General features: G+C 40.5%; 1 protein-coding gene across 2 annotated transcripts in view; it reads left to right on the forward strand.

Annotated features, from left to right (window-relative positions):
* The window catches only part of DGKB (diacylglycerol kinase beta), a 217910-nt gene that overhangs the window by 149020 nt on the left and 55914 nt on the right, over window positions 1-12976 (forward strand). For both annotated transcript variants that reach the window (XM_088654314.1, XM_088654315.1), the window contains one exon: window positions 9381-9471. In XM_088654314.1, the coding sequence (XP_088510440.1) occupies window positions 9381-9471 (91 nt within the window). The remainder of the gene's footprint in view (window positions 1-9380; window positions 9472-12976) is intronic.

Below are 12976 nucleotides of genomic sequence, written 5' to 3' on the forward strand. Positions count from 1 at the left end.
CCATATATAATCGCAACTCTCGTATTAATATACCACTGCTATGTCAGCAGCTGCTTATAGAACTGTGAAGCCGAGAAAATAAGCAAAAACTGTCAGGAAAAATATAAATGTATATTTAGTGCAGAAATCTACACAATCAAATGCGAAAGGCAAAAACATTTTTATTCTTTATTTTTTTTTTTTGGTATCACCCCTCCACACCCGCCCGATGTCTAGCATTTTCATCTACCGTGCGGATAACATTTTTTTCCACAAGACACTAATAAGCATCTGACTGTGATTATGAATAGTGGCATTTGCTTTTGAAGATAAAGCATCACGGATCAGAAAGTCTGTTCACTTAGGCGGGAAGTCTCTTGTAAATTATTATCATTCAGATATCACACTGCTGTGTAATTGCTGGTTTTATACCAGGTGCTGGTTTTATACCAGGTGCTTGAGGTAACCTCTTGTTAATTTATGCCACTTGAGAGTATCACGTTTATATAATCCTGATAAAAGATATAACCTTCGGGGAGTTTAACAAAGCAGCAGAGTGCAGGTGCATCCTAAATTGTATTTTTTCAATGTAATCTTTAACTTCAAGGCACATTCTAGTTCTTAGTTATCTTCTTTTTTTAAAGAGTAATAGGGATAAATTGGAAGAGTAAAAGTTTATGCCAGAAGGATTTACAGGTTTCTTCCTAGGCCGACAAAACAGGGATGGAGAGCATGTGGGCTGGTCAGTTTTGTAAGACTAGGGAGCAGGCAGCTAAAAGAAGTTTTATTGGAACATTTGAGAGGGTCGGCAAACTTGAATTCCCGTCTCCCTTTTTCTTTTGGATCCTATCTTTCAGGTTATATGCCTGCACAGTAGCATATGTATGAACAGGCAACTAAGATTATGGAGAGCAGGATCCAAACTAAATTGATGTGAAACTTTAGGAATCATCAGCATAAGCAGGGTTTTTTGTGATAGTATTGGCATGTCTGGAATACTGGCATGTCTTCTTCTTCTTCTTCTTCTTCTTCTTCTTCTTCTTCTTCTTCTTCTTCTTCTTCGCTGCCCATGGCAGCCATTTTGTGCTGGCAACCTCGGCACTTTTTCAGTATATGAGTACTGGTGCCTCATTTTTTACTATAAAAAGGAAAAGTAAAGCGCCAAGCGTAAGTGCCATCAAATGCAGTTGGACACAAAGTTTAAGGAACGTGGTCAATATGGTGCTCTGTGTCTAGAGGGAGGCCAACATAAGCTAGAGACAGTTGCCTGGGCGAGTTTTCTTTTATGGCCAAACATTTGCTTTTCAGCAGACAAAGATACTTTACTTAGCGAAGTTCTGTCAGACTCCTTCCCTTCCCCGGGGCTACAACTGTTTTGCACAAAGATACAGCAACTTGGGCTTTCAGAGGATCTCTTCGGTGCTGTGGCTTTTCCAATTGCCAAGGCCATGTTAAAATCTAGGCTGTGGGACATAGAGCGCCAGGAACTAATTTCAGCTGCGGAAAAAAACATGTTCCCCTCTTTATTTTCCACTCTCGGGCGCAGGAATTTAACCTCAATTATGTACAATTTTTGTTTAACCCGCAAGAAAGAAGGGCTTTTTCGCTGGCTAGGTTCAATCCTTCCAACCTCCTCTGGGGTAGGTTCGCGGGTATGGCAGAAGGAGATAGGATCTGCCCATGTGATGCCCACCTGGTGGAAACTCCAGCTCACATGGTCCTTAAATGTAAAATGTATGATGATCTCTGCCAACAATTCCTAGACCAACTATGTATCCCAATATGGAAACCAGAGACAGAGGTCATACGCTTCTTATTACAGGGGAGAGACCAGAAGCTCACCAAGACAGTAGCTAAGTTCCTCTACAGTGGTACCTCTACTTACGAATTTAATGCGTTCCGAACACACATTTGTAAGTCAAAAAAATTTGTAAGTCGAATCCCATAGGAATGCATTGGGAGAAAAAATTCATAAGTCGAAGCAACCCTATCTAAAAATTCGTAAGTAGAAAAAATCCTATCTAAACCGCATCCAAGATGGCGGACGGAGCTCCATTTGTAAGTAGAAAAATTTGTAAGTAGAGTTATTTGTAAGTAGAGGTACCACTTATTTGATTTTTTTTTTTTAAGGACCAAGTACGTTACAGGACCCTGCCATTGCTGGAGACCCACAGAGGTGAAATAGATTGCTTGCCTCTTCTTCCCTTTGGCAAGTGACTGTACAGTGGTACCTCTACTTACGAATAACTCTACTTACGAATGTTTCTACTTACAAATGGAGCTCGGTCCGCCATCTTGGATGCAGTTCAGATAGGATTTTTTCTACTTACGAATTTTTAGATAGGGTTGCTTCGACTTATGAATTTTTTCTCCCAATGCATTCCTATGGGATTCAACTTACAATTTTTTTCTACTTACAAATGTGCATTTGGAACGCATTAAATTCGTAAGTAGAGGTACCACTGTACTGTTGAAATGGCAACAAGATTGCACTGGCCTATTTATTTTGAATGTTTGTAAGTGATGCCAATAAAGGTTTGATGATGAATGATGAATATGGTGCTCTGCACATCCATAGGGGCACAGGTGGGGCTGCAACGTGACACCATTAATAAACATACAGTGACCTTCGTCATGCACAGATCTCTAGTTCTCTGCAACACATTTGCATGAGCACCACGCTACAACCGGTATGTTTGGATCCCAGCCGTCTCTTTGCCCAATTTTTATGATGGTTCTTAGTAAAGCTGTAGCCTAGTTTCAACGTAATGTATGTATTAGTCTCTTTTTCTTCCTTTCTGCACACAGTTTGAATTTATGCTTGCTACACAGAGAATACCAACAAGACAGTCAGCCATTGACTGGCCACAGAGAGCTTTAGCTACATGCTTTAAAGTATGCAAGTACCGGGGTTTTTGGTGTAGCATTCAGAAAGAGGTGTTTAAACCAGTATGCAGAAAGATACTACTACCTCTGATGTGCCATTCCTAGAGTTAGTTATTGGAAATAAAAAATGTCAAAGATGAGCCTGTTATAAATCTTTCTACCGACATATAAAATTCTTCTGGATATGCATTGCCACTGACCATTTCCTTATCTTTTCATTTGATTCATTAAAAAGCAAAATGGGGATTATATGATAGCCAAGACAGGACTGAAAAGAAAAGGAGAACATTAAAAAAAGTCATACAATCTTATTAATATATATTATGTGCCACAATGAAATCATTTTACCTAAGTACAAAATTACCTAGGTAATAGATTTATGAGCAATGAGAAAAGGCTGTTTTTCAATGGAAAGTATTATTTTTTAAAAGCATTAAAATAAATTAATACTAATTTATCCTTATTGTCTAAACATTTGTTGTGCCTAACTGCAGGGGTGTTGCCTGATTTTATTCGGATTTTTAAAATGTTACTGCAATTGCTTTTATCAGGGATGGGTGGATTTGGTCCCAGACAATGAACTTTTCCAGACAATTTTTAAATCACACCGTTTGGTTTAATGTAGGCCCGTGATGATGATGAAGAAGAAGCACTATGTTTTAACATATAGTTGCACTGCCTTTCCTGTTTTGTACTGATCACCTGTGCAAAAAGCTGTCCTTCGGTATATTTCGCTCAAGGGTAGACTGCATCGTGGATCTGCAGTTTTAAACTTTCTGATCATACTTGGAATAATATCAGTGATTTGAGGAACAAACATCAAAATAAACAAACAAATGAGTCATCTTGACACACAAAAATTACTGTTCTCCCCAGCATAGGTAAATAATACTTACAGAAAAGTCAACCCTGGATGACTTTGCAAAAATTGGTTTAGGTGTGAAAGCCGGTGGCATAGGAAGGGGTGTGTGGTGGGTGCGGGCCGCCCCGGGTGTCATCACTGAGGGGGGGGTGACTGCCTGGCCTGCAGCTCGCCCAAGCCACAAGTCTCTCCTGGGGAGTGATGCGGTGGCTCGGGCACCTGCAGGCTCTGCGCTGCCTGAAATGGCAGTGTGGGCTTGCGGACTCCATGGACGTTCAACTCAGCATGCTCTGGCCCGGCTTGACCCGCTCCTGGGTGCATGGTATTTGCGCCGCCCCGGGCACCCGAGCAGCTAGCTCCGTTGCTGGTGAAAGCATATTTCATGAGAACAGATGTCATGGGAATAAACGATACTTTGCCCTGTCCTTTAAAAGGCTAACGCTAGATATGTGTGAATTGGTGAATATGCCACTTTTGCGCTGGTGATAGGATGAATATAAAAGCTTAGTTGATCCAGGTGGACCTGTTTTTCTGCTGTAGACTAGAAGCAAAAGGGGGGGAATTAAAGGGGCTATAATGCTACTGAACCAAAGCTTTAAAAACTTAGTGGTGCCAGTTAAGTTTGAGCAGAGAGGCTTGAGATGTGAACTCACCTGAAAAGTGGTGCCCCATTGTGGGGTTACCCCAAACTAAGTCTGGGATGGACTTGAAACAGTGTTCCCCCATTGAAGGGCTGGGGAGTCGATCTGTTCCTCTGCCACAGGCAGTAAAATGTATTGGGCTGGCCTTGATTTTAGGCATCTTTTCACCTACCCTGCTCTTCTCTAATCCCTTAGAAGAATCCCTAGATCAAGGTCCAAGTGTGCAAAAGTGTGAAGAATTATAAATACACTTGACAGTTCTTTAAATACTGATAAAGTTGGGGCACTATACAGTGGGCATCTATGCATTGCCTGTGTGTACTATCTTTAAGATGGAAAGGGCTTAATCTTTCAAAATTATTTTACACCTACCCATTTGATTCCTTTCTATTAATAAATGAAATTCATCGTTGTTCACTTTTCAAAAAAAAGTTTAGCTGTGCCCACTGTGATGCCATGTTCACGTGCTCATCTAGTGTATAATAAAACATTTATTATTTCCATATTTAGACTCAGGGCAATTTTTTCTGATAATATGCCATCTAATTGCTTAATCAGAAAGGTTATATAAAATAGTTTTAACAGTAGGGGGCTTTTTAATTAACATCATAATGCAGAGCTGCACTGCAGCCTATTTTAGTATTGATAACCAAACTGGCTCCACTAAACCTACAAGAAACTTTGGTGGCTGTAGTTCTCCATACTCTTTTATGCTGCATTCAGAGAGCTAGGTACTCACGCTTGTTGGGGTCATGACAAAACACTGCTCTTATTTGTAGTGGGGGGAATGGAGTATACAGATCTCAAATTAGGTAGCCATGGGCTGTGGCAAAGTCTTAGAGAACATGCTTTGCAGGAAGAGATTCAATCTCTGGCACCTCTGGGTAGGGCTGGGAAAGAAGATGCTGCCAGTCAGTGTATAGATCAATGGATTTGGTATAACATGGCTTCCTAATAACTGGGATGAAGTGTTTATTTTTATTATTATTATTATTATTATTATTATTATTATTATTATTATTATTATTATTATTTATACCCCGCCCATCTGGCTGGGTTTCCCCAGCCACTCTGGGCAGCTTCCAACAGAAAAATAAAATAATCAATTAAACATTAAAAGCATCCCTAAACAGGGCTGCCTTCAGATGTCTTCTAAAAATCTGGTAGCTGTTTATTCTCTTTGACATCTGATGGGAGGGCGTTCCACAGGGGGGGCGCCACTACCAAGAAGGCCCTCTGCCTGGTTCCCTGCAACTTGGCTTCTCGCAACAAGGGAACCGCCAGAAGGCCCTCGGTACTGGACCTCAGTGTCCGGGCAGAACAATGGGGGTGGAGACGCAATCTTTCGGGCTGTTACTGCCTCGTAGGGAACGTATTCCATGTCATTCATCAGTCCCAATTTGGTCTACACTGACTGGCAGCAGCTGTCCAGGGTTTCAGGCAGGAGTCCTTCCCAACCGCACCTGGAGATCCCAAGGGTCGAACCAATGACTTTTTGCATTGCCAGTCAGGGTAGACAGCACTGGGCTACCCAACGATGGTTCAACGTAGTACCAGGCATTATTTGGGCTGTATCCAAAGTAGTGCTGAGTAATGCATCCCATCAATGCAGGATTCCCCCTCCCCCCCCAAGTCTGTTCTAGTGGCTTCCCCAGCCCTCCGGAGCTGGTTGGGGTAGTAGTGGTGGGGAGTTGCATTGCAGAAATGAAAATTCCTATACTGATGGGGCATGTGAGGTCTGTATCATCATCATCATCATCACTTTTAATTTGTATACCGCCTTTCTATCATACAATACTCAAAGCGGTTTACAAGCTGAAGAAACAGAATCTCATAAAATACAAAACAACCTTATAACAATATAATGCAATACACAAATATGATAATAAAACATAGCTTTAAAATAAGCAATCAAATAATGTAACGTTCAACAATCATTAAAATAGTATAGAATAATATCAGCATATGAAAATTAAACAGAAACCCACTCTTGACATTTACAATAAATAATTTCAAAACAATAATCAATAAAACAACAGCAAGCCACAGTGCATAAAACAATACAATACAAATTGAAAAATAGAGACTGGAGGGTGAGGCAAGGTAGGTGGAAGGAGGCCTTGCCTGATGGAGTCTCTCCCCTCACAGTTCTTCCTCCAGGCACAGCTTCCTTATGAGGAGTCCCAGGGCCGGAGGGGGCGAGGCAAGGCAGGTGGAAGGAGGCCTTGCCTGATGGAGTCTCTCCCCTCACAGTTCTTCCTCCAGTTAGTATCCAACTAACTTTGGGACATATGGGCCTGATGTGTAGCTTATGAGCTTCTTATAAATCATAACTCATTGGTTAGGCAAGAATGATACAACAGCTTATGTGTGGAGGCAAAAACCAGAAGGTTGAAAAGAGTTGCTTCTCTGTGACAAATAATGTAGTTTAGTGCAGACCGAATGTTTTGTTGCTTGGCTTTATAAATAAAAGTTATATAAAAGAGGGAGTGAGATCTCAGCATGAAATCCTCCACATTACAGCTTTTGCCCCTGGGAAGAACAAAAATTCTTATTAGTCAGTATCTCATCTGAATTGTCTCTCTTGCATGTATATATATATCTTTCCGAGTTTGCATAAGGTTGGCATCACTATAGTACTGTATAACCGAGATATGGCCACATGCAGAAATAAATGTGTAGTCGGCTAATGGTTCATTTTTTAAAGTTCTAGCCAGCTATGTCAGAGGAGGCCCATGGAAGTCGGATACAACCATATTTTGGATGTGGGAAATAAAAATCCTATGTTTAAAATGAATCACAGTAACTATTGCTAAAACTTGATGTCACTTAACAATAGACTCTCATTCCTGCTTAGCTTTGTTTTTTGAAGTTTATGTCAGAGTCCAGTGGCAGAAAGATTGCAGTCCTATGGTGCTGAAGAAATGCTATCTAAGCATTTGATATAATGTGAAAGAGACCTTTCTGTTATGTCGTGAGTGCGATTTCAGCTCTTCGTGAAGTCAGCTCAGAATAGTGATTCAGCATACTAGCAAGGAACTGCTAGGAGTCAAGTATAACAAGAACAGTCTTCTTTATTGCAGTAGGAATCTTGACTGACTGGGGGGAAAGGGTGAGCTCCTTTTATACTCTCAGGAGCAGGGGTTGGGGAAAGGATACATTTAGATTTTGGCGGGACCCTATCAGAGTGAGGATCCAAATTGTGCTAACAAGTTAACCAATAGCAACTGTCACTGCACCCATTTGAATCGCCCTGGAGCGGGAAAAGTAGTTACAGGACTAGCAGAGAAACTCATGTACACAAATTAAACCAATACATAACACTTTCCATAAGGACAATATGGTACTCCAGATTAAGTTCTGTTTTTCTGGGAACCCAGTTCATAGCTGCCAAGTTATCCCTTTTTTAAAGGGATTTCCCCTTATGCTGAATAGGCTTCCTTGCGAGAAAAGGGAAAACTTGGCAGCTATGACCCAGTTTAGCCATTCCTGAAGACTATTGAGCATCCCTTAATTGCATGCAGTTCCTATTGATGCAGTGCTTTCTGTATCATTCGGAAATATCCTGAATTCAGGAGCATAAAGTTTAAATTTAGAGCAACAGGCTGGCAGGCCGTTGCAAATCCTGTAACTTGAGAGGAACAGGATTTGGGCCAGTTACTCAAGGACCACAAGGTGGGGGAAGAGGGCTCATTTTGTACTATTGAGAGTAACTCTGCTAGAAATATTGTGGCAATATGTACTTTCCCATGGCTGCAATGTACTGCACACGTTAAAATGATAACATAGGAAATGGTCCTAATTCAACATCGGAAGGCTACAGGCTAACAAAGTGCATCAAAAGCCCTCTGTTTGTCATCAGCAGCCTGCAAAAAGTGCTTCTGTCTTCACTGCCATGCACAGTGGTGGTGTTGTAGCACTGTTTATGCATGCCCAGAGGGCTGTTTATGAATGCGGATGTTTAGACCACATTCGCATCATACATTTACAGCACTATGATACCGCTTTAAACAGTCATGGATTCCCCCCAAGAACCCTGGTAGATATAGTTTGTTAAAGGTGCCGAGAATTGTTAAGAGAGCCCTATTCCCCTCGCAGAGCTACATTTCTTGCAGTAGTTTAACAATCAGTCCCTCTTCACAGTGAAATGAGTAGTGAATAGTAAGTAACTGAGTAGTGCAGATGGAACCATGGAGCCATTTTTTATACAACAGATTTCTCCCCACCCCAAAGTACATTTTAAAGTTAAGTAGAAAGGGGAGGGGGGATGCAATAAATTAGCCTAAATTATACATCTTCAGCATAGCTTTATTTAGATCTGCTTGCAACACTTAATATTAAAGTATGGCCCAGGAAAATTGTAATGTATGTTTCAGTCTGAAATACTATGTAAATATTAGTGTATTTTCTGTTTTATGGGGCAACTGCATCAGCTAACTTTTTCCGCTCGCTTCTTAAATATTAGTAACTTGTTAGTGTATTCCATTTTCCTGTCAATACGTCTGCCTTACAGCCGATTAATTTAAAGATCTGGAATACATTGAATGGTTGTGTTTTTATTTTTTAAATACCTGTCATAATGAACAATAAGCCACTGAATTAGCTTGGGGAAAGACTCCTTCTTTACTTTACTTTGCCCACCTCACTTCATTATGATGGCATACCCTAGAACTGGATTTTGGACAGCATCAGGAATCAAATTAGCAAGTATGACACATAAAATGGGACTCAGTAAGCTTTCAAGACATGTCTCTGGTTAAGTGGCAATTGCCAAAACTCCCTAAGAGTTAGCTAATCTATCTCTGTTACAGAACTTTCCTGTTATAGCTGTAGGGGATATTATATCTCTTGACAGCTGCATTTAAGTTTTTGAAAATTATGAGATCATCTATTTCAACCTGGATGTCAGATCTTAGCATCTCTTATGATGAAAGTCAGGATGCTAACTTTTTTCTTTAAAAAAAGAAATGTGCAGATATTGATGTTTCTTTTCTTTTGTCTTCGTGTTTCAGAATGAAGAATAAATTTTGGTATTTCGAATTTGGCACTTCAGAAACTTTTTCAGCAACCTGCAAGAAGCTTCACGAATCCCTAGAAATAGAAGTAAGGAACTAATTGCTACATGTTGTTCTAGCAACTGGAGGGTTATACATGAAGCCAAATGTTTATTTTAATCTATTTATTTATTTATTTTAATTTATTTGCATAATGTGTGTCCCACAACTTCAGATTTATGTTCCCAGGGCAGGTAAGGGACTAGCTAGAAACAAAAAGTGCAATTTGAAATAAATAATAAACATATACATGAACCATTTCTTCAAAGACACATTAGGGAAGGTCTATGTACAAATAAAAAAGTGGGAGAGATGCTGAGTTCAAAAGAGATGCAGTTAGGCAACAAAATGCATTCTACTTTGAAGCCATGATGACATTCTTTTGTTATCATAGAATCATAGAGTTGGAAGAGACCACAAGGGCCATCCAGTCCAACCCCCTGCCAAGCAGGAAACACCATCAAAGCATTATTGACATATGCCTGTCAAGCCTCTGCTTAAAGACCTCCAAAGAAGGAGACTCCACCACACTCCTTGGTAGCAAATTCCACTGCCAAACAGCTCTTACTGTCAGGAATTTCTTCCTAATGTTTAGGTGGAATCTTCTTTCTTGTAGTTTGAATCCATTGCTCCGTTATCGCCCTGAGCATTTATTTATTTATGAATATTTATAAACTGCTTAAATTCCAAGGCAGTGTACAGAATTTTTCTAAATTTACAGTGTGACAATCCAGAAAAAAACAACCTAAAACAATTTCCCAAATCTGCACTGGCCAGTGAAATAAAGGGACTGTTGATGGAACTTGAACATTGGAATAAGATTCAGTTTTGTTATTAGGCAAGTGTTATTACAGTAGCAAAGGGAGAGAAGTTTGACCTCATTTCATGTCACTTTATGCCTTGCCTTGCCAGTCACCTCTCATTCCACATAAGAAGACCTCTGCTGGATTAGACTGGAGGTCCAATGCCTATGGGGAATCTGCAAACAGGATCTCAGAACAAGCACCACTTTTCCTTTCTGCAGTTTCTAGCACCTGTTATTCAGAAGCAAACAACCTCCAGCTATGGAGGTACAATGTAGCAGCTAACAGCTGCAAAAGCAGGGTATAAAACCACCCTGAAATACAGTACAGTGGAACCTCGGTTTATGAACACCTCGGTTTACGAATTTTCGGTTCATGAACGCCGCGGACCCATCTGGAACGGATTAATTCACTTTCCATTACTTTCAATGGGAAAGTTCGCTTCAGTTTATGAACGCTTCAGTTTATGAACAGACTTCCGGAACCAATTACACCCATGCTTTGGGTTAAGTACGCTTCAGGTTGAGGACTCCGCGGACCCGTCTGGAACGGATTAATCCACTTTCCATTACTTTCAATGGGAAAGTTCGCTTCAGTTTATGAACGCTTCAGTTTATGAACAGATTTCCAGAACCAATTGTGTTCATAAACTGAGGTACCACTGTACAGTGTATTCTTAAAACAGCTGAAAAAGCAGGAAATCGAAACTTAGCCACTTAGCATCAGGAACCAACTGGAAAGTTTACGATCTCTATAGCACAGGTTGTTGTTTTTTTTATAATAATAAAAATAGAGGGGGGAAAGTTGTGAAGGCAGGAATAGCTTTGGGAATGTAAATTTGAAAAACTGATTTCTATATATTCCATCTAAATTTTATAACCTTTAAAGATGAGTTCACGAAAACTGTACTCGCTTTCCTTAATTAAAGGTTAAAGAATGCATTTTGGGGTGTAAGGGAACCATTCTTTTCATAAAGTAACTTTTGTCCGTGCACAGAACACCAGTTTGCGATTAGGTGATGAAGAATTTGAAAAGTGAGGTGAGCATAACTAGCATTCATAAGCGGTTGCCAATATTTTGGGACCATGTATTGTAGCCTCTTTATCCTGTCTTGCTTCTTATTGACTGTGGGTTTACAGCAGCAGGGTTTTCACCTATGCCATATGGGCAAACGGTGCAGGTGATTTAAGGGGTGTAGTCTTAGGCAGGTGCAATGCAGCTCAGACTCACAAAGGGGCACGCACTCAGCTCAGGAACTATAGTGAGCAACCTGAAGCAGCTTTTTACCATGAAGAGAAGAACCTGCAAACCCTAACCTAGAAAGCTTTCCAGTAGCACCTTAGAGACCAACCAAGTTTGTCATAGCTATGAGCTTTCGTGTGCATGCACACTTCTTCAGATACACTGAAACAGAAGTCACCAGTGTATCTGAAGAAGTGTGCATGCACACGAAAGCTCATACCTGTGACAAACTTGGTTGGTCTCTAAGGTGCTACTGGAAGGATTTTGTTATTTTGTTTTGACTGCGTCAGACCAACACGGCTACCTACCTGTAACAAGAAAGCTTTGCGACTCGGGGGACAGGGATACTACTTGAGGCTGCTCATTCAGACAAAGTGCACAGAGGGGCTGACATGCTCAGAATCCACTCAGTACAGCAAAGGGCTATGAAGGACTATGAGTAGGAAGAAAGCTATTCCTGGTCCATAAAATGGTTAAGCCATAAGGAGGAATATTCCTGAACCTTAAAGCAGCAGAGGCCCACAATCTAAGGAGGAATTTTAGTACCTATTATTCCATTCAGGGGCAGAGCCTTTTAAAAGTTGTGATTTAGAAGTGGTTGTCCATTTGAAATCCAGATCGGTGCTCAGCAATTTATTGTGGGCGTCTAGCGGTGAAAGGAAAGGCCCAGCGACTTAACTAACACTATAGAGAGATTTAGAAAGTTAAGCTTGGTGTGAAGAAAGATTCGGAACAAACAACATATTTCTTCACACGACAAACTATTAATTTATGGAATTGACCAATGCAGGATGTGACACCTGACACTGAATTGGGGGTTAGGGACTTGTAGCCCTCCATATGCTGCTGCACCAAAATTACTGTCATCCATGACTGTTGGCTATGCTGGCTGGAGATGATGGGAGAGTGACAACATCTGGAGAGCCATGGACTCTCTGCCACTGCTTTTAATAGAGATGTGATAAACCCATGGAGATCAGGGTTATCAATGGCTATTGGCCATGATAGCTAGATGGGATGTTAGTGTTCAGATGTAGCTGCTTGCTGAGCACCAATTGCTAAGGAAAGCTATCAGCAATAAATATGACACAGAGACTTCCTGGAACCCCTGACAATTGTGCAAAACAGGATTCTGGGCTGGTTTCAGTCAGATCCAGCAGGGCTTTCCTTAGGATAGTGTGCAGCCACATGCTATATTTCACTTGTTAAGAAGTCATTTTCTTCATTCTTTATCAATATCTATTTATGCCACTTTTATACATGACGCTGTGTACTAAATACCATCATTTTATCTGACAAACACAATACCAAATAAAATATATTTGTCTTTCTTAATTCAACTTTGATATGTTAGCACAATAGAAATGGACATGTACCGAAAATTCCTCTGTCTGAACAAAAGAATTTCTCCTTTAGTAATTCTGAAAGTAACTCATCACAGCAGGACTCCGAGGCCTAGTGAAATAATTGTCTTAGTATACTGCCTGCTGTGTTCAATATTGAGTGAAT

The sequence above is a fragment of the Zootoca vivipara genome, chromosome 11 (genome assembly GCF_965207765.1).
Source record: "Zootoca vivipara chromosome 11, rZooViv2.hap1.1, whole genome shotgun sequence".
In the NCBI taxonomy this organism is placed as follows: Eukaryota; Metazoa; Chordata; class Lepidosauria; order Squamata; family Lacertidae; genus Zootoca; species Zootoca vivipara.